This window comes from Columba livia, chromosome 5 (genome assembly GCF_036013475.1).
Source record: "Columba livia isolate bColLiv1 breed racing homer chromosome 5, bColLiv1.pat.W.v2, whole genome shotgun sequence".
In the NCBI taxonomy this organism is placed as follows: Eukaryota; Metazoa; Chordata; class Aves; order Columbiformes; family Columbidae; genus Columba; species Columba livia.
This window is the reverse complement of record NC_088606.1, coordinates 51092126-51118319: the sequence shown is the minus strand read 5'-3', so window position 1 is coordinate 51118319 and position 26194 is coordinate 51092126. Positions and strand designations below refer to the sequence as shown.

The 26194-nt window shown below is 39.8% G+C and overlaps 1 protein-coding gene across 4 annotated transcripts in view; it reads right to left on the bottom strand.

The window, feature by feature from the left end:
* Nucleotides 1-26194, bottom strand: part of LOC102091718 (mucin-5B) — a 47301-nt gene that overhangs the window by 16400 nt on the left and 4707 nt on the right. For all 4 annotated transcript variants that reach the window (XM_065065069.1, XM_065065068.1, XM_065065070.1 and 1 more), the window contains 24 exons: nt 25682-25769; nt 23536-23669; nt 22915-23140; nt 21995-22120; nt 21128-21245; nt 19721-19859; nt 19050-19151; nt 18020-18089; nt 17631-17768; nt 16757-16921; nt 15799-15893; nt 14021-14147; nt 11547-11799; nt 10457-10509; nt 9983-10083; nt 9535-9686; nt 8163-8301; nt 7324-7434; nt 6396-6575; nt 5763-5999; nt 4718-4874; nt 4400-4528; nt 3890-3974; nt 3646-3683 (listed from right to left, as the gene is read on the bottom strand). In XM_065065069.1, the coding sequence (XP_064921141.1) occupies nt 3646-3683; nt 3890-3974; nt 4400-4528; nt 4718-4874; nt 5763-5999; nt 6396-6575; nt 7324-7434; nt 8163-8301; nt 9535-9686; nt 9983-10083; nt 10457-10509; nt 11547-11799; nt 14021-14147; nt 15799-15893; nt 16757-16921; nt 17631-17768; nt 18020-18089; nt 19050-19151; nt 19721-19859; nt 21128-21245; nt 21995-22120; nt 22915-23140; nt 23536-23669; nt 25682-25769 (3163 nt within the window). The remainder of the gene's footprint in view (nt 1-3645; nt 3684-3889; nt 3975-4399; nt 4529-4717; nt 4875-5762; nt 6000-6395; nt 6576-7323; nt 7435-8162; nt 8302-9534; nt 9687-9982; nt 10084-10456; nt 10510-11546; nt 11800-14020; nt 14148-15798; nt 15894-16756; nt 16922-17630; nt 17769-18019; nt 18090-19049; nt 19152-19720; nt 19860-21127; nt 21246-21994; nt 22121-22914; nt 23141-23535; nt 23670-25681; nt 25770-26194) is intronic.

The following is a 26194-nucleotide window of genomic DNA, read 5'->3' as shown; positions in this document are numbered from 1 at the left end:
TTGATAAGGCTTTAAACTAGATTTGAAGGGGCGGGGTGGGGAGAAAACCAAGTGTGGCAGAGATATACCCAAGGGTGACATGTCAGTATTTGAGAGAAGTTCTAGTGAGGCCTTTCAGTCTGCCATCCCAGTGGAGGTAGGGAATGGAGAGCCACATGGCAGGAGAAACACAAGGGTTATTGGTTATTGTTAGAAACTGTGGAAGCACTTGAGGATGGCCACAGAGGAATTAGGGCTTCTCACCCGAAAAAGGTAGTGGGATCAATAGCCCAGATGAAGTGCATCTGTATGAATGCATGCAGCACGGGCAACAAACAGGAGAAGCTGGAAGCCATTGTGAGGTAGAAAAGCTATGATATAGTTGCCATCACAGAAACATGGTGGGATGACTCTCATAACTGGAGTGCTGCATTAGATGGCTATAAACTCTTCAGAAGGGATAGGTGAGGAGGGAGAGGAGGTGGGGTAGCCATGTATGTAAGGGAGTGTTTTGATTGTCTGGAACTTGAGGGGAGTGATGATAGAGTTGAGTGTCTATGGGTGAGAACAAAGGGGAAGGGCAACAAGGTGGACGTCCTGGTAGGGGTCTGTTACAGGCCACCAATCAGGATTAAGAGACAGATGAAATATTTTGCAGGCAGCTGAGAGAAGTCTCCCAGTCGCTAGCCCTTGTTCTTTTGGGGGACTTCAAGCTACCAGATGTCTGCTGGAAATACAACACAGCAGAGAGGAAGCCATCTAGGAGGCTCCTGGAGTGCATGGAAGACAAGGTCCTGACACAGCTGGTTAGCAAGCCTACTAGGGAAGACACCCCACTGAATCTGTTCTTTGTAACTAGAGAAGAACTCATGGGAAACGTGTTGGAGGTTGCCTTGGGCATAGCGACCATAAAATAATTGAGTTCTCTGTTCTTTGAGAAGTTAGAAGGGTGGTTAGCAGAACTGCTACTTTGGACTTCTGAAGGGCAGACTTTGATCTGTTTAGAAGGCTGGTTGGCAAAGTCCCTTGGGAGGCTGACATGAAGGGCAAAGGAGTCCAGGAAGGCTGGTCTCTCCTCAAGATGGTAATCCTAGAGGCGCAGGAGCAGGATGACCCTGTGTGCTGGAAGGCGAGCCGGTGGGAAAGAAGACTGGCCTGGCTGAATAGAGATCTGTGGCTGGAACTTAGGAATAAAAAGAGAATTTACAGCTTTTGGAAGGAAGGGCAGGCTACTCAAGAGGAATACAAAAATGCCATGAAGTTAAGTGGGGAGGAAATTAGAAGGGCCAAAGCCCAAATAGAGCTCAGCCTGTTTATTGCTGTAAAAGGCAACAAAAATGTTTCTATAAATATATCAACTACAAAAAGAGGGCTAAGGAGAATTTTGACAAAAGATGAGGGAAAGGCTGAGGTACTAAATGCTATATTTGCCTCAGTCTTTAATAGTCAGATCAGTGGTGTTCCAGGTATCCAGCCCCCTGAGTCAGAAGACAGGGATAGGGAGAAGAGTGAAGCCCCAATAACCCAAGGGGAAATGGTTAGTGACCTGCTACACCACTTGGACACCCACAAGTCTGTGGGGCCAGATAGGATACATCCAAAGGTGCTGAGAGAGCTGGCAGAAGTGATCACTAAGCCACTTTCTATTATCTATCAGTGATCATGGCTAACTGGGGAGGTCTCAGTTGACTGGAACTTGACTAACATGATGCCCATCTACAAGAAGGGCCAGAAGGAGGATCCAGCAAACTACAGACCTGTCAGTCTAACCTCAGTGCCAGGCAAGGTCATGGAGCAGATGATCTAGAGTAACATCACATGGCACATACTAGAGAACCATATGATCAGGCCCAGTCAACATGAGTTCATGGAAGGCAGGTCCTGTTTGACCAGCCTGATCTCCTTCTATGACAAGGTGACCCATCTAGTAGATGAGGGAAAAGCTGTGGATGTTGTGTACCTAGACTTCAGTAAAGTCTTTGACACCATATCCCACAGCATTCTCCTGGAAAAGCTGGAGGCCATGGCCTGAATGGATGTACTCTGTGATTGATAAAGAACTGGCTGGATGGCCAGGCCAAAAGAGTTGTGGTGAATAGAGACATATACAGTTGGTGGTTGATCATGAGTGGTGCTCCCCAGGGCTCAGTATTCAGGCCAGTTCTGTTTAATCTCTTTAACAGTGATCTGGACAAGGGGATTGAATGCACCCTCAGGAAGCTTGCAGATGACACCAAATTAAGTGGAAGTGTTGATCTTCTGGAGGGTAGGAAGGCCATACAGAGTGATCTGGAGGGTTGGGCCAAGGGCAGTTGTATGTGATTTAGCAAGGCCAAGTGCTGGGTCCTGCACTTGGGTCACAAAATCCCCAGGCAGCACTACAGGCTCAGGGAAGAGTGGCTGGAAAGCTGCCTGGCAGAAAAGATCTGTATCAGAAATGGTGTGGCCAGCAGGACTACAGGAGTGATCATGCCACTGTACTTGGCGCTGGTGAGGCCTCACCCTGAACACTGTGTTCAGTTTTGGGACCCCCATCATAAGAAAGACATTGAGATACTAGAGAGAGTGCAGAAGAGGGTGACAAAGCTGATGAGGGGCCTGGAGCACAAATCTTATGAGTGGTTGAGGGAACTGGGGCTGTTTAGCCTTGAGAAAAGGAGGCTGAGGGGAGACCTTATTGCTGTGTGCAACTACCTGAAAGGAGGTTGTAGCATGGAGAGTGTTGGTCTCTTCTCCCAGGTAGCAAGTGATAGGACAAGAGGAAATGACCTCAAGTTGTGCCAGGGGAGGTTTAAATTGGATATTAGGAGAAGATTCTTCATGGAAAGGGTTGTCAGGCATTGGAACAGGCTACTCAGGGAAGTGGTGGAGTCACCATCCCTGGAGGTGTTTAAAAGGTGTATAGATGAGGTTCTTAGGAACATGGATTAGTGCTAGAGTCAGGTTATGGTTGGACTTGATGATCCTGAGTATCTCTTCCAGCTAAAATTATTTTGTTCTATTTTGTTCTGTTCTGTTCTATTCGATTCGGTTCGATTCTATACGAGAAGCTCTTTAGGTTTTGGAGAGTATGCATTCAGGAATCCAAGGGAATATACCTATTACTTGAAAAAAATCAGCAAAACTGAAAATGTGTTGTCTACTGGGTCAATTTGCATTTTGAGATGTGGTTTCTCTAAGATCTGGGAATGAACCATTACCATACTTTAAGCAAGTGTGTTCTTAAGACATACAAAAATGTCTCTCATAAGCTATCTGTCTAGGTTTATTATGAAATTAGTGGTCAGGAAATAGAAGCTCTATAAGATTTGCCCTATTCTAGAGGTGCTTATTAAAACAAATACTAGGAATGGCCTACTTCAGACTGCTTTCTTTCTGCCTTCAGTGACTACCAAGGAACTGTAAAAGTGGAGAAGTGGTATTTACCTGGGTGAGATGAATCTCACATTTCACACCTCTCTCTTTCCTCCCTATGTTTATCCTTTAGACAGTTCTTCAGGCCAAAGGCTGCATTTTGCTTATCAAAGTATATCCGTACTGCTGTGCATACAGCTATTGAACCAGCTAGCTGGAGTCCTATTACCTATACACCTGCAATTATATGTGAAGTTTGGATGTTTCAGTCCTATCATCACTCAATGAATGGTGAGAGTGGTGAAAAATTACCTTTGGCATCTTCAGCACATAGTTTCTCTTCAGGATCACTGAAGATAAAGAGAAAAGGAGATTTGTTTTATTGACTTGAGTCTTTATGTGGGATAGCAGCATCTGCAGTAGTATCTACTTTTACATAAAAGCCTGCTCCTGGATGATTTAATGATAATTGCCACTGCCTATGAATATAAACCAAACATCACCTAGCTTGTCATTTCCCATCCTATTCTCTCTCTCTTATCATCAACTGACCTACCATGAAGTGCAGTTGGGGAGGGAGACGCATTCCCTGCTCTTCTCATCAAAATATGGCTTGTCAGGGCTACACTCTGGGTAACAGCCTGGAAAGTTAAAGTAAACAAAGCATTCTTAGTCTGTTTTACATGGATCCAGGGACAAAACATAAATACTTCTATCAGATGGAGCTTTGATCCCAAAATGAATGTGATCCCAGTATGAATTTTATTTATACTACCAATTATTTTTCCACATCCTCTTTTTCCCTCTCTCCCAAAAGTTTTAATTGACTCTGTTCATCAACAGATAATTATTCTTTGCAAGTTTAGATTGAATGACCTTTTATGCCCCAAATTTAAGGGCAACAGGCAAGTTATGCTATGAATGGCACCATCACACAGGTGAGGTATAGTCAGGCATTTCTGGGGCAAATGAGGCAGGCTTTCAGCAACCTTGATACTTAAGACATTTAAGACCCAACTAATAGCTTCAGCTCTCATAAACTGCACCAAAGTCAACCAAGAATTACCTTCTAAACTGTATAACAAGTTCCCACATTTCCCTTTTGGATTCCTGCAGGTCTTTAAACAAGGGGCTCCACAGGGTTTATAGAACCACTCATGCTTGTCAGGTGGATTGTAATAATCACAGAACACAGCTGGAACAGAAGAATAAAAAATCTCCAAGTCTCAGACACCAGACAGGAGTTATTTTCTAAATCTTGTAAACAAGATCGTGTCAAGTCACATATGCACAGTGATGTCAGAATTCTGCCCTGCTTTATCTCCCATGTGCCTGAGCACACGGGGAACTGCTTTTCTGTTTGCATTTTTAGTGCAGTACTTACGGCAAATGGCAGGTGTTCTCCAATCAATACAGACACCAGCTCTGCTACAGCTTCTTGAATAAGCAGCAACTGAAGTACAAAAGCACTCACAGTCTCCCACACTGTCACAGCCACAGAAGTCAGAAATACAAGATTCATAATATGGTATTGGGTTCACCTATCAAAATACCAACAGATTTGTTACCACAGCTGTACTGATGCACCGTATTTTAATGAGACAATGAGCTCTGAATTTCTGCCATCCACTGGTAGTTTCTTTGGCAGAACCAGGCTAAGTCTGTGACAGACTGTTACTGTCATAAAGGAGCTGTGATATTTTACAACAGGTAGTTTTCTATTTTCACCTGCCTGGTACAACTGGATTCTAAATCTTCTCATCCTTTTGTGTGTAGTACTGGCATTTACACTAAAAATGTCTTTCCAGTGTAAATTCCGCAGGACTAAACTGCCTTGCTTTGGCTTAGCACAACTATACAGTGTGTGCAGTTTCTGAGAGGTAATACTTGAGTATAAAAGGAAATCCTATAATATTTCCACTGAACTTCATGTCTCTAGTTTTAACCTGTGCCAACATGAGCTAACCAAGGAAATTAAGCCAAGTTTGCTTTTAAAATGGCTTATTAAACTTCACTACAGTTTTGTATAGGCATTCTCATTAACTATTAGTAGCCTTGCTTCTGTTTAGACTAATTAATGTCTAAAATAAACCAAATAATTAATCTCTTTAGGTAATTTGAATAAACTTTCTCAAGGATGCCCATACAAACAGTCCCGTGTTAACTTACCTCTAGATTTTATAAACTGATACCTAACTTTTTTCTTCTGGTGGCCAACTATTATCCTCTTTGTCTTCAGTTGCTCAAAACAACCACTGCTGTTTCCTCAGTACTGTGCAACAGGATTCAACTGGCACAGCGGTAAACTGCCCTTGTACTTGAGGATGCTGTATAATAGCCTTTAGTAGTAACTATTTGTGTTCAAATGTACTGCATAATAGCAATGAACACCTAGTGTGAAACTACTGAGGATGAGAGAACAGGATTACCTTACTGTGACAAGCTTCAAAGACATTACTTTTAATGATGCTGCAGTGCTTCTGTCCCAGGACAGACTTAAAAGGCTGATCGGCACACAGGTCTGTCACGTTTATGTTTGAGCAGGTGCTTGTTATTTTCCAGCTGTTTCCAAACTCCTGAATGCTCATCTCCACAGACTGCCCTCTGGTTGTGAAGTCATTTTTTGAACGGCCATCGAAGTCCCCACAAAGGCCACAGACTTTTCCCTGGGAAATTTGCGTAGGTACAGTAAATGGTTTGTTTCTTTTGAGTCCAGCCCACTCTGACAGAAATGAACTATAGAACAGCCCAAAGTTAAACAGCTGCAAATTTCTAAACTGTCATCAAAGTACAGCATTAAAAAAGCTGGAATTCAAGTGACAATTATCACTCTGTTAGCCCTCCAATACAGCAAAGTGTCTGGCTTTACTTCTAGCTTCGAGTATTCTGAAGTGTTTCATCCTTAACGAACAATGAAATAGGACACAAGACATGGCCTGATTGTTCCTTCTTGTCCACTGAACCAACCACTTTTCCAAGCCCAGCTTTTCAAACTGAGGCTCCAGTTCTGGATGCGTAACTTTGAGTTTGAAATGATAACTCTCTGTCCATTCCATACAGACCTGGAAAGATGGTGCCACATGAACAACAACAGTAGTCTTTTGGTCCCACATGAAGTTCATCCCTTGATTTGTTTCAATCACAATATATCCTCCTCTGAGATCCACTTTGTAGTTCTTCTCAGCTCCCGGATCAGTGGCTATCTCCTGAATTCTTCCTTCCAAGAGCCTGATTTCACTGTTCTACAAGGAACAGATACAGTGCACACAAGGAAATTGAGCAGAAAACTTAGTGTAACAGCACTGGTATTTTACCTCTTCTTCTCATTTTTCTGTACTCTTCACACTACATCTTGATCTATTGCCAGACATGTGAGCCACAGACAAGACCCACCAAGTTTAATGGGAAACGTCTGCTCTTGCATGACAAAGCTTACCTCATGGTCACAGACATTGTCCTCAATCTAGATGGAATCTATTCTGCTGGCACAGTAGCTCCTGAGTGCGTGGGCAATTGGGCATGCTAGAACACCCCTTGTCATATTCCTTTGTTTCACCATCCCCTGACCTCCCACTATGGGAGAAATCTCTTTTGTGTATACTTTGGGGAAATGCTAAGCCTAAGCTGGAGAGAAGAAACACTTCTCTCTCTAGTTGCATCTGCCTTATGCTCAAATCACAATACAGAAACATTCCTTTAAAATCTTTACCATTACTCCTATACCACTAAGTCACAGGTGCAAACACACACACACATGCACACATAGAGTGCTGTTGACTCCCTGTATATAAGCCATCACCTGCAGAAGTGTCCAGACCTCTTAACACCAAATACCTAAACCTTTTCCAGCTTGTCTGCCTCTGTTTTCAGGCTCTTTGACTTCCATAGGTACTTTCTAGCACCAAGTAAGTTGGAGTGTGAGGGAATACCACACTAACTGCTACAAAACTGTGGCTGCAGCTCCTAAGTTATAACCAGTTCTAGACAAACCTCAAAAATCAGTGTGATCTTTAGGGAGCAGATGGAGAGTGACTTCCCACAGGCGTTGTTCTGAATTACAATTCGGAAGGTGCCAGCATCCATGTTATTGGGGCAAAAATCCTTAGAAAAATAGATAATGTTGTATTAGATCTTTTCAGACAAGTATACTAGTCTTCAACAACTTAAGGGCTCTAAATGAATGACAATTCAATCTGACTTCTGCTATTTTGTCCCTTTTTTATTCATCAAAACCCTATTTTAGAAGAATCTGGTGTCAGCTGACCTGTTGGCAGGTTCATACTTTACGAGGAATTTCAAAGAGAAAAGTTATGGAAAAAGCTGAGGTTTTCATAGCACCAGTCCTACACAGTCAAAAAGGTAAAATTATTTTTTCTTAAAATTATCAGAACTTACTGAAATTTGAGGATAACAAAATATCTCACTGAGTACTGTCTCATTCCATGCAATTATACATGCTAACCTCTGCATCCTCTGTCACAACAATAATATTGTCAAATATTGTCAGTCTTGACTGGCTGAGAGAAACACTTAGCTTTTCAACACACCAATTCCTTTGCCTTGCAGATGCTGCAATTAAATTAGGAAAGGGCTGTTCCACCCCGAACCGTTTAGGATCACACAGTGCCCTCTTGTGTCACTTCTGAGGTTTAATTGGTTTGTTTGGAAAATCTCAATATCTTCTCTAGGTACAAGAGGAGGGGAATAGGTTATGCTCATCAATGTTAATTATTTTGCACGGGATAGCCCTTAAGTTCCTCAGAATGGACCCTACTCAGAATGAAGCTGTGAAAAGCACATGGATAGGAAAATCAAAAAAAAATGTATACCTGAGCTAGGATATAGTCACAATCACCCAGGAAATCAAACTTCTCCCCATCAAAGGTCATGTAATGTCCATTTCCATACACAGTGCAGGTTCCCTTGCAGGGGTTGTCTGTGCAATTCCACTGCCTTTTGTTACAGGTGCTGGGAGGAAAAATGCAAAGAATCAAAGTCTCTGCACAAAGCATGTTTTTTTCCTTAACATCAAACAGAGGCAGAGGGATTCAAAGATTTGGTTTTTGCAGTACTGCAAGGAAAGCCATCATCTCTCATTTTTCCAGGCTTACCTTCTCAACTGTTCTAAGACCATGTTAAGAGATGGCTTACTAATCAGAAAGTTCATGTTTACTACCAAGGCATGTTAGAACTTTGTCTATTTTTATTCTATTTTTTCCTTCAAATATGTTTAAAATCATTAAGTAGCAGACAGTGGGGATTTAGGAGGTAAATTCAAGGTGAAAGACTGAGTATTTCAATCATTTCTGCATATTAATCTGTGAGGTACCATGTGGCCAGTTCTGTTCCTGACTACAGTGGTGTCAACCAACATTATCCTTGTCTTCCCAGATAAACTTTACCTCCAGTTCCTGGGGACCACAGACAGAGAATTTTAGTTGTTATACCCTTGACATAGACACTGCAATTTTTTTCCTATGTGTGCCCTGTTCTCATAAGAATACAAAGCCCTCACTGCAATAAAACCTCTTAATGGCGTTTGTTATATCAACAACTGCTTATCAGAGTTTGGCTTAACATGTTAAACTTGGTTGCCTGTGATCAGACCTAGGTGTTTCTGGCTCTTGTTTTCTGTGCATTTTCTTGGCAGGACTATACAGTCTCATCCTCACTAAATAATGAGTAAGGATTCAAAGCATTTTTCCTCCCATAATCAGTAGCAACAGTGAAATCTATGGTAGAGCTATGCCAGCAATCGGAGTGACCAGAGCACTCATTTATCTTATTTGAGAGCTGCGCACCCAGAAACACTGCAAGTCACTGGATGATTGTTGCAATTCCTTCCTCCTCTAAATTCAATCATTTTCTGAGGTTCAGCTGTGACCAACAGACACAGACTCAATTCCTCCTTGTGGAATGACCAGCCATAGACCAACTTGGATGAGGCTGGCACTTCCAAACCTTTCTGCAGTTTGCAGAAAAGAAATTGTTTGGCAAAAGATCTTGGTACTTGTTCTTCCCAAGTGCAGGCTCATGTAGCATGTTGCAGAGAGGAAATGTTTCTCCTTTTATCTTTACTAAAGCCTGATGGCTCTAACAATGAAGAGGAAGGCTTCAAAATACATCATGCCCCACAGATGCACTATGCACTGACAATTTTAACAGCCTTTGTTATAAAACAAGGCTCCTGGAATAACATACCATGTGTTGCAGTCCACTTTGATTGTTTCCCCAGGTTTATAAAAGTGGCCTCCATGGACACATGGGCATTGATCTTTGGGAATACATCCTCCACTGCCATCCAATACAAGCCCATCAGGACACATGCAGCCAGAAACACATTCTGTGACATACTGCATGTATAAAGATACAACACAAGGCAACTAGTTAATGCATAGGAAGTACAGGGAACCAGAAGAGGCTGGCTCTGGATGCCCAACTTATGCATTTTTTTAAAGTTCCATAACTGTAAGTTCATAATAATCAAGCTATAAGCATCACAGCTATGTGGGTAGATATAGCTGCTGTTTTATCAGTAGCTGGTCTGTGAACACTGTAATATGTAACCATCAGCATTTGTTAAGAACAATATAACATGCACAATCACACATGCACAATCACATTTTCCCATGCTCCTGCTAGTCCTTACGCAGTGCATGTCCTGTGTCTTGCAACTTTTCTGACACTCTGATCCAATTGCACCGGGACCTGCAGAGCTGCAATTGAAGTAATACATAGGAGCTGGGCAATCTATAGGAGGACAAAAACATTTTAGGAAGGTAATTTAGTGAAAGCAATAAGGATGCAATCAGCAATTGTAAAACAGAGCAAAGCATTTCAGAGGGCAGCTTTTACAGTTTCTATTAGATTTTGGTCCTACCCACCAACGTTGGGTTAGAAGAAGCCAGATAACTTCTAAATTTTGGAAAAGACCTTCATCTTTCCAGAATTCAGCAAGTCTGGTAACACTTCTACAAAGACAGCTGTTATCAATAACTAGCACATTTCAGGAAGAAGGCAAAAATATGCAGAATACTAAAATGTTACAGAAAGGAACGATAACACAGAAAAACTTTATAAATACTAGCTGACACCATAATCCCATAATTTAACAAAATCTCACCTTTTACCAGGACAGTTTCTCCAATGCAGTCTAATCTTCCTTGAATGCATTTGCTAAAGAGATTCCACAAAATGAAACACATCAGCTCTTTGCACATTTCTCTCTCACTAGAGAGAAAGGCACTGTAAAGCTTCACTAGTCACACAAATAAAAAATTCCTATCAAAATGAGTATTTGGTACAAGTAGCAGGTTCACAGACATTAATTACCATCTCCAGAAAGAAGATTAAGACACACAGCTCTTAAGTACTCTTCCTTCACCTGCCACTGGTTTACTGTGTGTTTTCCCTAAATCAGTTTTTTTCCTAAGCATCTATTTTCTACTCTGTGAGATGAGACTAACAGTTTCCTAAATAAGAGACCTCTCAAATTACTAAATGGATCTATGTTTTCAAAATAGTCTAGCCTCCTCAGAAAAACATATGGGATTTGGAAGAGAGAGAGAATATTTAGACAACTAATGATACAAAGAACTTGTTTGAATAAAACAGCCTTCCCCTGGTATTTGTTTGCATTGCTGCCCTGAACTGGTTGAAAACAAGAAAGTGGCAGTTGTTTTTCACTTCAGATGTGAATTAATTGTGTTGGTTTTTGTGTTTTCCCAAAAACTTAGAGATATATATATATATATATATATATTTTTCTCTCTCTCAAGAAACTCGGTTTAAAAGCTGAGATTTTGTTTCATCTTGTTTTGTTTTGTTCTCCTGGACCATTTTAAAATATCAATTAATTAATTATTTAATTAATTAATTTATTTATAAACAGTCTGCAGAATGGTGTACTGCAGGGTATTTTTTACTTTGCTTTTTCATTTCAAATCCAAGAACACCTTCTGAGGTCCTCTGTCTTCTAGAAAACTTGCTCCCACTTCTTTTCAGGTTTTTGTTCGCTAGCAGGAATATGGGATGTTACTCTTTGCTGTAGCTGTGCATCCTGCCAGGGGAGTATTTCTTTTGTTATAACCTAAGATAAATTTGTCATTATTCCTTATGGTAAAATGACACCATTTAGGGATTAGAGCAGAGACTTCCCCAGCAAGCCCTTATGCCCCCAGGTATGCAGCGTTTGCATCATCAGAGGAGCTTACCACATCAGTTTGTCCTCTTGGAAGGAGTTGCCAGGCTGAACAATCTTGCCTTTGTAGTAGCAGGGACAGTCATCTGGAGTTACACATTTCTCCTCATCAGTGAGGTAGGTCCCTTCAGGGCAACCACAGCCCTCCATAGGAGCAATCTGAACTTCACACAGTGGATCAGGTTCATCCAGCGAGCGGCAAGACTGGTTACAGTATTTCACACTATAGTTATAAACCATGGTCACAGGACACTCCTCAGAGGGATCTTTGCAAGAGAAATAAAATGGATGTATGTCCTTCTCTGTGCAATCATCACTTGTGCTGTTAGTGCAGCTTTCCGCACTCTAGAATCCATAAATGCACTTTTTTCAAACTAGAAGACCTTATCTCTCAGTGCTCTGGGGAAATGTACTCATGTAGCACTCATGTAGTACTCATGATGTGATACCGATTAGTGAAATACTCAGCAGGGTGTATCTTAACTGAATACAGGAATCAGTATAATTTTGTAATTTGTACAATTCACATTTCTATCTTATGCCAAGGACTGAAACCAATAACTTCTGACTTGCCTTTGCAGTTAAAAATTAATTTTCTGTCCTTTACTAATGATTTCATTGGCTGGAAATAATTTTAAAAATGAGAATATTTGCTAATTGGTAAGTTTTGATGTTAAATGGATAGTGCCAAGAAAATCTGCTAATCATTGGATGATATCAAAGAAAGTATGTTTGAATTCTCATAGATGTCTTGATGAAAACTCGTGTTGTCATCCTCTGGGGAAAAAAAGAAACATTGGTCTCTAAGACCTTTGAGTGGACCAGATAAATACCAAAATCTAAAGAGCTCAGCTGACCTTGTATGACAGTGAAAACCTAGTTAATTTTCAGAGGCTACCAAGAAACACCTTTAAAACTCTGCCATCAAATCTGCAGTACTGATCCATAGGGGTGACATCAAATTTTGTCAGGAAATATCTCCCATATTAAGGCTGTGGTTTTCAAGAAAGCCTGACATCCAGATTCCTCTGAAATTCAATGAGAACTGGGGATCTAGTAATCTCAGACCTCTTACTATCTCAGTTCCGCAGATTTAACCCCACAGCCGTTTTTCAGATACGCTCAGGTGTACTAGGATGTACAGGGGAGCTGTTCATGGGCAGTTGTGCTAATCGACTTTGCAACAATGTTATTACTATACCAGCAGTAGGTTCCATGCTTAAACAAAGCTCTGTATGGTTTTCCAGTCCACAGCCATAGCACATTTTCTTAGATTAGTTAGTGTGCTAGGTTTTCGTACACATTCAAAACCACCACTTCCACCAACGAAAACCAGTTCGTTTCTTGTTCTTAGCTGGAGCAGACACAATATCCCATGTATAAATCACGCAGGTCATATTCTCCTATTTTTACAGGTGTACCATGAAGATGCAGCAACTGGTATTTGTAAATCAAATTATGTTAAATAAAAAAGATATTATTAAAGATGTTGGACATGACTTTATATCAAATTTCTCTGAATGGTTGTCTTGGCTTTTAGCTATCAATTCAATAAAATAACGTGTTTACTCTCTCCCTTAATTTTTTCAGAGCAGAAAAAGATCAATTTCAGTAAAACAAGGTCTAGTAAGGAAAAGGTTGTTTGGTTTTAGTACTCATGGTCACAGATTCGTAATCTTGGACTACATTCATCACAACTGGAAGCATGATTGCAGAGAACATGAGCATATGTAAAATAGCTTCAAGCTAGCTTGCACAAGGAGGGCTAGAAAAACAGTGCCATGACATAGTAGAGGCTACTAACCCCAATGGTCTTCTGGGTAACCAGTAACTCAAGTAATGATTCATGCTTCCACTAAAGATTGTATCACATACATGCCCTGTCAACAGTTAGAAAGTAGGCCTTACTTATTTCATGCACTCTACTGAATGCAAGGTACACATCCTTTTGGGATATAACCTGCCTTGGGTGCCACTTGCAGCCTGCCACAACTGGACACAGCTGCAGGAGCTGCAAGAACCTTTTCAAGCCACCGCAATGGGACAGACCGCTGAGAGTGACTGTTCTGGCCCATTTATTCTTTCACTCATGAATAGCTCAACCTTCAATCTTATCACAGCCATGTTCCCAAAAGATCATTTCTTCTTAAACAGGGCCTAAAATGATTGTACTGATTAAGTCATTAACATTTTTTCCCAAGGTTACTGTACTGAGTCAATATTACCTACTGTGCCATGAGACCACAGATTTCAGTGTAACCCAGGCTGCAAAACAGTCTCACTTTGGCATGTTTTCAATAAACAAGGACTATGCAGTGGACATGAATTAATTTTGGCAAGCAGAAGAGTTTTTTTAGAATATATGCTTATGCTGTTTTTCAAAGACCCACTAACTTGATGACTAAGCACACAATATACTGATGGCCACAAAGTGGGCTCTGAAGCTGTTTCCCTATATCCCTACCCAAGGTATTTTAGGATGCATACCACAGATGCCCTGTCTCCAGCCCTTCAGGGACACGCCTGCTGCAGCACAGTCTCTGAAGTAAGTAGAGAGAACACTACACAGTGCAACTTCACTCTTCTCAGCATTGCAGGTGTCATACATACATTTCTATGGGAGAGAAATAGACATGGATATTATTATGACCAGCTCACAGAAGAAACATGGAAATAGATATCACATAAAAAATAGTCAACCAATATATTTTTTAAAAACTATTATTACCAATGAAACTTGATTTGTAATATCTCTAAGAGAAAATGTATGTTAATAAAATACTATGCAAACCTAAAGAACAGGAAATCAATTACAGTCATGGTTTAGAGGTAGACTTGGCAGTGTTATGTTAATGGTTGGACTTGATGATGTTAAAGGTCTCTTCCAACCAAAATGATTCTGTGATTCTATGTATATGCAAGGACAATATGTCTAACACTGATGAATAGATGAATTATAAGAATTCTAAGGGCACCTGTAGCTTATTAAAGCACTAAGAAATGTCTATACCAGCCTCCCATGAGGATGTACAACCTCAGATATGTCAAAACATATCATCTGAAAATACACAGAACTGAAATTATTGCACAGTGATGACTGGCACTTGTGTATCTATCTATTGTGTAGTTAAGATACACCCAATTAAATGACAGGTGCATAACAGAAGATGCTTTAATAGGGAATCATATGCAATGACATCTAAAGAACTAGCTAGGTAAGTATAACTAGCTAGGTAAGTATAACTAGCTAGGTAAGTATAAAGGGGATTTAGACCTCAAGTTCTTTTAATTGGGTGGCTGGACAGAAGAACTCAGATACAACCAATCATTCAAGACCAATAGGATCATACTGCATAGATGGTGACTTATCCTGTCATTACTGATGTAATGGAAAATGCTTCCATGAATTGTGGTTTAAAATCTGATGAGATCAGCATGAGTAACAAACATATCCATAAGAAACTGGTTATTACTTTTCCTTAATTGAAATTTACTAATGCCTATTTTACTTATAGCTAACATGAATTCTCAAGCAGACGTATTTTCTGAGAGAAACTTGGAAGAGGTAAAAGATAAGCCATATTTTTAAAGGTACCTGAAGACACATTAAATTTTAGGCAAAATTTCAGGTTCAGGTATTCTCAGTAAGTTGTATCACACACACATCCTATATGATTTTTGTATATTTTTGCAGAAACTTCCTTACTATTCACATTTATGCAGCATCTCTCTCTAGCTCAGCCAACTTCCTCAACAGCATTATAGGTCTGTACACCAAGAATGTATATGGGAAGGTTCTTGCATTCTAACTACAAGGAGATTAACATGATTCTACAGCAATTAATGGGATGTAGATGATTTAAGCATCAGATATATTCTCTCTCTAGATGAGAATTTCAAAAATAGTCAGAGGGAGTCCATGGGGCTGAAAAAACTCCCAGTTCTATTTCACACAGAAACATGGATTTGGATATTCAAAGAGAGAACAGACTTCTGAAACTCTAAACCCATTTTTTTCCTGTCCTTCTGGATCATATAACAGAACTGTCAGTGATGGCAGTCACTGAATATTTTTAGGGCTGCAGACAAAAATAACCATTGTATCTTGTGTAAACACTCATTTTGTTATTTTTCTCACTGACATCAGTGAGCTTCTTTGTAAACAGGCATTAGTGTAACCTATTTCAATCCCCTAGGCCAGACTACCTTCATGGCAGATCAGTCTCTGGACTAGATTAAACCATCCATTTAGACCAGTGCCTTACCTTGATGTACACAGATGGGTCTACAACAGAATGGCAGGCAGCAAACACACTGCTTGTACTAGACAGAAGAGCACACCAGTGCTGGGCAAATTTTTCTGAAGCGGGAAAAAAATATCATTGTCCATAGTCACTTAAACCACATTACTACCTGAATCAGTATTCTTATCAGGTATCACACAGAACTGGAATGCCCTGAAGTGTTCAGATAATGGTGGAAGGAAATATGAGGCATTAACATATCAAGATGATAAATATATTTGGATGGGTGACCAACCATCTCCGTAAAAGAAAAGTTTCACCTTCCAAGTACTAACATTATTACTGCGGCTGGATTTGCAGAACATCCGCAAAAACTACCCATTCTCCTTGTTTTCCATCAAACTTTCCTAATTCTTTACAGTCAGGCTGTTCCTTATGGTCCAGCAATAACATCAAGCATGTAATAATCAGTGAACTGTGTGATTATGAGCTGCAGCTTTAATTACATGTTGCAGTACCTCAAAGAGTACAGTCTGAATCCTATAAACATATCCAAACTCAGTCAAAGTGAGAAACCAGACAGGGCATCTAACACAGTACAATGCTTGCTGAAGTCAAGGCTGTTGATATCTTATTCATTTTGACTTCAGCACAGCTGTACCAGCCTAGATTGGATGAAGATCTTGCCCAAACATTAACGACTGAGTATACTCTGCCTTAAACCTAAATTGTTCTCATTGATGCTGTGTGTGCTTTTCAAGTCATCAGTGAAGAACTGGCTCTTACTCCACCAGTGCAGTCTTTTTTTTCTAAAAGCAAAGATGTTACCTTAAAGACCTGCAAAACCTAATGTGTTGTCTTTAGTAATAGCCTCAAAGTCAGTGGCTTTTGATGTTTATGAAATTTCTAAAGCTTTTTTGGTTATTTGTCATATGAAAATTATTTAGCACTGATAATCCAGGGGTGAAAAGCCTGCTACCTTTATCCACACTGTTTGAACAAGGATCTTCAAAGCTGTCCTCAACATCAAAACAGCTGGCTCTAGTTTTCCATGAGTTACCAAAAGCAGAAGCTGAATCTTCCACAGCTCCAGTGGCTGTTCTGAAGTCATCAGTTTGGATGTTATTGAAATTGCCACAAAGACCTTGTGTGGGTGGCAGGAAAAAAAAAAAAAGAGCAAAATAAGAGAAGATATCACTACATTAGTAGAAAAGGGAATAGCTTCCAGGTGATCAGTCTTAGCTCTATAATGGACTTTGCCTGAGAGAAGCCCATTTTCTGTCAGAAACTTACTGATGTTACCGCAAATCAGGCAGGACCCTGTCTTTAGAGTATAATTATTATTTTTATACCTTACAGTAGCATTTAATGATAGCACAGATTGGAGGCTGCTTAAATGCACATCAGTAAACACAACTTCAGTAAACACAACTTCCCCAAAGTCTTATAAGCAAAGGAAATTGCAAAAGCAAAACAAAACGAACCAGAGAGAGATGAGGTAATCCCATTACACAGACAAGAAACAGAAGCACAAAAAGCTTAAATGATGTAAACAGAAGGCTGGTGGCAAAACCAAGGACATAGTCTGCATCTTGCAAGTCTCTGACCAGGGCCTGCTTTTAAAGATAGAGTCTAAAAGACCTGTATATACTAAATATCACAGAGATTGTCTAATTTTCTTCAGCAAACTGAAGGGTTTACTGAACACTTTGTTTCAAGAGGGATATAGATTTAACCAGGGGTTCTGACATACCAGACACAATATAAGATCAAATAATTTGTTCACTTAAAGTGATAGACAAGCAGCTATATCTCAGTTCAAGAGCAAACTGAAAGAGCGGGATGTGTCCTACCAGATGTGCGATTCTGATAAGAATGATCCACTGTTATGGAGAGCTGCATTACAGGTTTCATTTGCACTCGAATCCGTACTCCAGTTGAGCTCAAGATTTTGATGAAAAATGTAGAGGGCCTGAAGATGGTGGTGCCGTCTAAAGAACAAAAAAAAAGAAAAAAAATGCATCCACCCGCAAATCTTTATGAAACTGAGTAAACAGGAGCTTCTGTTTACCAGTGCATCCAGTGTAACACAGGAATTCCCAAGGAATCCCAGACCTAGTGTCCACCTTAGTCAAAAGGCCTAACAATGGGCACAATCATATTTTTTTCAGAGAAAGGATCAGGAATCCCACTGTAACCAGATGTAGGCTAGTCTGAGAAAGATGTGAAGGAAGACATTTACCTTTACTTACTGGCAGCTTCACAATGAAATTGTTCATGTAGATATTTCCACAGGAGCATATTTTTATAGTCTGTAGGGAAACAGAATAAAGAAAAAGCCCACAGTAGTGAATGCACTTGACATGAGACAACGGTAACCTCACAAGCTTCTTTAAGCATTAAGAAAGTGTCTTCAAAACATGACCACTCGGTGTCTGGATGCCATAGAGTAATGTAGACCAAATCTCTAGGCCATAACAAAAAATGAAAACCCCTTTGTCTGAGTGCTCGCACATACCTAATCATATGTCTAAGAGGTTAGTTATCTTTTAGAGAACTTCATGTGAGATATTACATGTAAGTTTGGATTCACCTCATTGGAAATGTAGCATACCCAAAATGAAAGCTATCTGACTCAAACTCCCTCAGTAGCCAATGGAGGGAGACAGGATACTCCAGAAGAACACTGTATACCTTAGGTAGGCTGACCTGTCCTTTGGAGATCCTCAGCTGAACCAGTTAAATACCAGGTGAGCAGAATAAATCTGTATAACTTTAGTAATGCATAAATACCAGCCCAAACTCAGCTTCCACTGAATTCGGTTTGAATCATGACGTGATCTTCAGTAGGAGAAGCCTCTGGCCTCTGTTTGGAAAATTCTGCTACTTCACTCATTGCACTATGAAAAGCCCCAGGACTCAGAACTGTTGTAAAAAGAACGGGATCTTTTCTTGTAGAAATCTCAATGTTTCAAAAAGAAACAAGTGAAAAACTTTGAAGTCATGAAAAAGAAAGGGAAAGACAACAAGGATAATTTTTAGCCATCCATCTCTAAAGAAATGGAAAAACCAGAATTGAAAAGAACTGGAAAGGAAATAACTCTCCTATAACAAAAGCAATAAACACACGCACCACACCATCTGCTGGTATTAATCTTACAGTGTCAGGACTGCAACAGATCAAAATGAGTCCACAGTGTTAAAGAAATCCCATCTTTGAACCTAAATAAGTGTGACGTATTATGTGTCACTAATTAAAGTAAGTTACTTACAGTTTTTCCTAGTGTGACTAGTACATTCTTTAAACAAGTCATTGTCTTTGATGTCCCACATTGGATGATCTCTCCAATCACCACAAATGTGTCATCAGTATTCTGAAAAGATGTGACAAAGAGAAGTGCAGACATTGTTAGCATGTTACAGGAAGGGAGCTAGAAGGGAAAAATGGTGTCTCTGAAAGGCTAAAATGGAATAATGAAAGAACTGAAGCATTTAATCTCCAACTGCAAACTGTTTTATTTCATTACTGAAATCAATACTGTTCACTGCCTTTCCTCTGCACTCTGTTTCCTTGCTGTCTACCTCAGTGAATTGTGTATTTGCAGACAATCTTGTGGAATTAAATCTTTTTGCAGGATTTTTTACTTGTCCACTTTCTTTTGACAGTCATACTAGAAGAAAACTTCAGTGTAAATGCTTAAATTTACACTAATACATCCAATAAGAAAACTAACTCATTAAAAAAAATAAAAAATCATGTTGAAGCTGCAAAACTTTGATGCTGAGTGTCAAGCAATTCACTTGCAATCCATTGCAAACAGGAAAATTTATGGCATTTAAGACTGAGCACGTTTTGAAATGCTTTGCTGGGTTGAGGCTCTAGCACAGCATATGCCTCATACTGCTCAAGAGATTTAGGAGTAAAGTGGGAGATTGTTCATACCTTAGCTAACACATAATGGCAGTTGCCATGAAAATTGAATCTCTTATTATCAAATGTTGTTATATGGAATCCTCCATCTATATTACAACTTCCAGAACAGGGCAGAGAGATACAGCTCCAGTGGCCTCCTTTGCAAGTACTGTACAAAACCCAAAAAAAGAGCAGTTATAATAAATACAACTCTAAAGGAGAAAAGATGAGATAACATCTATATCTGAACCTGCATAGATTGTGCCCTCCTTGCCCTTTTAGCTCATTATTTACTGCTTATCAAATCCCTGTAGGAGGAAGATTTTATATTACGCCCTTGAAGTGCAAAAAGTTAACTGTACTGGGCTTTGAACTAGCTCCGTCAGAGATACACTGAGCTGGTCAAGTAAGAAATGGTTTTCAGGGTCTAAATTGTTTATTTGACTATTTAAAGAAAGAAATAACCTCTTCAAGCAGGACCTTGCAACATATTATGCTACTGATGGAACTGTTCAGCAAGGTCCTGATGCAGCATTTAAACAACTAATAGTGGAAGACCCAAGATAATGAGCAGTTACAATTCTTAGAGCTGTGCCACAGGAGAACAGCCCAGCTACATTAGCTCAAGCGTCGTGAGGAGTAAGTGAGGATGTAGCTAGATGGGAACCACCCAGAGCCCATCAAGTTCGGTTCCTCAAAACTGCAGGTTTTGAGGAGTATTTGCTCAAAATGCAGGAAATAGTCAATCCAAAGCTGTAAACAGAACATCTGACTTACCCCACCATATGCTACAGTGTATTTCATTCCTCCCTATAGTAAAGGTTAGGCCTGTGGTCCAGAAATGATGCTGTGTCACAGGAGCTCAAATAACACATACAACTGTTAATTAACTAGATCAATATCAGAGTAAGAAATAGAACTGTGTTGAGAATAATATACTGAAGTCTTATCACCTTTCACTGGTGCAGAGTGGAGATGTGTTCAAGCTACAGTGTATTTTCTAAATCAAGTCATTCTCAAAGATCAAGACTTCTGAGGTTTAGGCCTTGAAGGAGCCTTTGGCAGATCTAGAGGTGGTTGGAAATATAACTTATTAACATGGTATGACTCCTTGCCTAACTTTAGTGGCCAGTGCCTCTTAGCTAACCGGTGAAGAGTCTCATTTTTCTGCATTCTGAAATCTTGATCTCAGTTTTTGCTGGCAATTCCAAGTGAGGTGGTAACCATTGTGAGGCTGAGGACTACCTCTAAGTTTTCCTATACTGTTGAAAATCAGACCCAGGTTTTGCATTATTATTTAAGACAAGTGTTAGGAACAGTTTAAAAAAAAAAAAAAAAAGAAAAGAAAAAAAAAGAGAAAATAACAAGAATGCAGCTTATCAATGCTCTGAAATAAATGCCTCTATCTTGTTAATACAATCAATTTCACAACAGTACCAGTTTTGGCAGGGAGTGGAATAAGTCCCTCCAGATGCATAGACTTTGCCTTGAAACATACAGGGGCAGCTGTCTCTGGGGATGCATTTTTTGCCACCGAGGTCATCAAGGATAGTTCCTGTTCAGACACATTGGCTAGTTAATATTCCTTTGATGAGTCTGGGAAACACCATCAAGGTAGATTAGAGTAAGGAAAAAACTCTGGATTATTCAGCATTTCTGTAAAAGAGTGAAATATAAGGAAAACACCACACCAGGCCATTTCAGGTGTTAATGGATGGGAAACATTTCTTACTAGAGTTCAAATGAAAGCAGTGTGAAACCCAAGGAATAACTCTGCATGTTACTGGAATTTGTTACTGTGGGCAGGATTATCAAGTGCCAGACTACAAGACTGTGAGCCAGTTTCCATCCTTTTCTAATAGTGAGTCTAACAGAAATCAGACCTTCATCTTAGCCTCTACTTAATGTGCAAACTTACACATGCACATACCTGGAAATACATTTATATTACATGTGACTTAAGCCACAGCAAGATCTAGCCTTGTAACAGGGAGACAGTTCACCAGACATCTTCAGCTGCACTCTCACTGTCTAGAGAGACCACCTCTCCTCTTTCCACATCGGTACCATTTTGTTTACTGTCTAGTCCTTAGAAATCTTGCCCTTCCCTCCTCCAGTGTCTAGATCTTGAATCTTTAAAGATCTAGTTCTTCCAATAAGAAAATTGTTAAATTACGCTAGAAGAAACACTTTATTCATTGGTTTTAGTGTAAAATGTTAAAGAAAAAAAAATTCCTCTAACTGAAAGCAGACACCTTTTGCCCTTGATATTTGTGATCCATTGGAAGAAGTGAACTGCCTCACCAGAGGGACAGAAACAGCCATCTGTACACGGGGCTTTACAAATCTTGCTCCTTTCTGGGTCAGCACATGTGTCAGCACAGGAATTTCCGCATTCCATGTACTCCATGTTGTTTGGACATTCCTGATCTACAAGACCAAATTAAAGTGGGGTATGTTAATGACATATTTACAAGAACTCTCAAATCATTGTATCATTACCCAATGCCTTCATCTTCCTTTCCCCCATATCTTGTTTGCAAAACTTTCTATCCAGATGTGTCATGTTTGCTTAACCCCTAAAATAAATTTTTAGGGGTCCTTTTACTTCTTACTCTTTGGAGAAAACTGTACTTTTGGGAAATATGAGTTATTTCATGTTATTTTACTAGCTCAAGATTGGCTGGTCATAATACAAGCAAAGGACACTAGAATCATTTATGGAGTCATAACAGTTTATTTTTGCCTGTCATTTTGGCATTAATTTTCTATCCCAATCCACACCAGCAATTTGGGAGAACTACTTGTAGCCTTCCTCCTTGGATTTAAAGTGATTTCCTGCTCGGTAGCTGCAACTACTGAGTATGAAAGCACATGATAAGCAGAGGACAAACACTTTAGACTTCTCAGTGACTTCTTCTGACTAGATGTCAAAATTTTAAACAAGACTATTTATGAGTTAACTGTGCATAGTAAAATTCAAAAAAGAACGGGAGAAAACTTAGCCATAAGGAAAAGAGGGACAATATTAAGATACAGTTCTAATTTAAGGGTCAAAAATCAAGTTAAATTTGTAGAAGCTTTTCCATTAAAAATATTTCTGTCAAAGTACTACCACAGACTGATTCATGGTAGGTAACAGAGCTCCTAGCTTTGCTCTGCTGGGATTGAAACATGTGTGTATATGTAACCTGAAAGAAATCTCCAGAGCAGTAGTTACTTACAGCAAAGTTCTTTGGTTCTCCATCCTCCAGGGTCCCCCTTCCTGAGGATGCAGTCTCGAGAGTACTGGTTTAAAGTGCTGCATATGCAGCTGGAAACCAAATCAGAGTGAGAAGAATTAACTGCACAGTGGCACATATCCTCAGCACAGGTCTCCACATAGTCATCAAATGCAACCACTTTGGGGCAATTTCCAAAATGGGACATAAGTTTTTTACACCTTTTTTTCTGTAAAAAAAAGAAGAGAAGGAAAAGTAATACTTGAAATTTTACCAGCTTCTGGGTTTATGGATGTGCATCCAAATTTTTGATGACACAGTTTCAGAGTCACAAGATAATTCAGGTTGGAAGGGGCCTTGGGAGATTATCCAGTCTAACCTTCTGTCATGAGGTCCTTTTTCTTGGACTAAAAGCTGTCATTCCACTGTGCATTTTCCCACTATCTATTTAACAGTATAATAGAATATTATTTCAGCTTTAAGATCAACATTTTGCTCAGACTTATGGGTAGACTCCTGAAAAATCCAGTTCAGTGTGTGTTCTGTAATTAACACTTGTTTCAACACAGTCTCTTCAGGGCTGTAATTCAGGAGGGTTTATACTTCTTGTTCACACATACTTACATATTTACTGCATCTATTGTCTTCCCTCCTAGGGTGTCTTCCAGTGTGATCATCTGGACTCAAATCAGCACACTTTTCTGATGGATCTTCTACTTTGTGGAAGTTCCCAAACTGCCTGGGATGCATTTTATACCCTGCAAAATCCCCACACGCATTTGAGTAACTGCTTGTAATTCTTAAAATCAGTTAATGGGCTATAAAGATTCACTTAGTCTTTGGGCTCTAAGGCAGTATGCTCTTCACCAAATGCCCAGAGTTAACCACAGTATCCATATTATAGAGGATGACAGCCTGATATAAGTTCTGTTGAGCTAGAGCCAGGAATCTGGTACACATATATCAGGGCTTGCTGTCAGTCTGGGCATTTATAATCACATGAGGCTCTTGACTATTCTGTTGTACCTCATCACTTCCAAAGAGTTCTTTTCATTATGGGTGTATTTGATCTTGCAGAGTTTTGTATTTGCATGTATAATGGTCACAAATCTTAGTTTGCCTTCTTCTGTCACACCCAAAAGTACAACCTTAGATGCCTATATTTGTAATAATCTGGAGATCTATTACTTTTTACAGGCTAGAGAAGGCGGGAAGAGGGAGCAGGAGGAAGACAGGCACACAATATATGCATGTAACCAATACACTAGCTTGAAGAGTGCATTTTCTCAAAGCATTACCAGAACTTTGAGCCTAGATGTGAAAAATCCTTCTAACAAAGTTTGAAATGTGTGTGCATAAATTACCATTCTCTGGTTTTGTTTGTTTGTTTGTTTTTGGGGGGTGTTTGTTTGGGGTTTGGTTTTGGTTTTTTGTCTGTTTGTTTGGGTTTTGGGGTTTTGTTTGTTTGTTTAAGGCTTAATAGATTTCTGACCAGGTCTATTCTCCAATAATGACTCTGTACCTTAACTAAGTGCAGGCTTGATAGAATGACTTCCACAAAAGTGTTGTTTTCACTTGCTTTACCACAAACCTTTCTGAAACCGAAGCCCTTCTAAAGCCCTGAGCTCTCTGAAATGTGATTTGGCAAGGATCTAATTGACATTCAAGAATACGAAGAATAAAGTTTCAAGAAAACCTGCTCCATTCAGAAATGGTATTTTTCATCCCGATATTTTTTTTTTCCCAAAGAGAAAAGTGTCTGAAAGTGAGAAAACATTTTGGTCCTTTAGGTGCAGTGGATCTTAACCTGGGCAGGCAGGATGTGTTCAGAGCCCAAAGGAAGGATATGAGAGACCACCTGTTCCTCAGGTGTGGGAACCTGTTATCTGTGGAATCAGATGCATAAAAGAAGATCCTGTTTTCCTTAGAGTAGTGCTTCTGAGTAGCAAACTGTTCTGAAAAATTTGAGCCAGCTTTAGTTTTTACCTATTGCGTTTGTGAATTAAGGGGCAGAAACATGGCACAGATGCATCCAAAAAGCTTAATATGAAAGCAAACCCCAAATCTGTCACTACAAGTGCTATTTTAAATAAAATCTCTTTCTGAATGGGTAAGGTAGATGATAATAATTTATGGTGATTTAAGAAGCCCAGGTATTACATGAAGGGATGATGTTATGTCTTTGGCTTCAGTCCTGCAGCTCCTACTCCAGGATGCAAGTTTCTTTCAGCTCATAGCACAGGATTATATCCTCAGCTATCGGCTGTGTTGGCCTCTTTCCAGTTCACTGCAATATCTGAAGGTGTCAGTGGATGGCACAATGGTTTCTGTAAAGGTGCTCAGTGAAAACTCTCTGACTTAGTGATGATGCTTTCAAGTCATTATAGAGGTAAAAATAATTCCACTTGATACCCAGCTGTAAAATGGTGAAAATGATAGGGCATAAAATGCACTTGTGCCTCATTTGATACTACAAATTCCTTAAAGTTTGCTAGTTTCAGTGGGAAACCTGTCAACGTTGCTGCATGATAGCCAGGCAACTAATTTGGGTCCAAAAGGTTTAATACTCTTGCAAACTTGTGAACAGTAGAGGAGCCCAAATCATACCCAAACCTCTTAAAATACATCTCCTGTATATGGAAATGTTTGTGTATTTCACAAGGTCTGCCAGGAAACCTGAAATCCTGCTCAGAGGAAACAGATGTCAAGTTTCACGTCACGTATTAACACATATTATATTCTATATAAATATTCTGTATTGATGGCCTACCATCCAAAATCAAATCATTCTTCTCATTGCCATCATAGTTCCCACACAGACCACATATTTTCTCTTTGTATGTTTCTTCCACATCCAGCTACAAAACAAGAGCAAAGAGCAAACCCAGAGTTTAAAGGCTTTTCCCCACATCAGCAGTACATGTTACAAAGTGATTCACAATTGAAAAACACAGTAGCAGAAATGCTCATTACTAATTTCCAGCAGCTTCCTTTTCCATCACAGACCTTCCATAAAACTTACCTGTGGACAGGTTGAATTTAAATGGAAAGATAATACTCTAGCAATTGTCATTCCTACCTACTAAAGAGATAACTGAAGCAAGCTCAACACTGGACTAATCCTTGGACCAGTGTTTCCCAATATAGAGATGCTGCTGTATAGACATGCGGTGCGTCTTGCAAGGTACCACAGCCCCACTCTGGGCAGGTCAGGTAACTGTGTTCTGATGCTGGATGCTGTGAAGAAGCAGCTTCTGGTCAGCTTTTAGCCATATCTACAGCT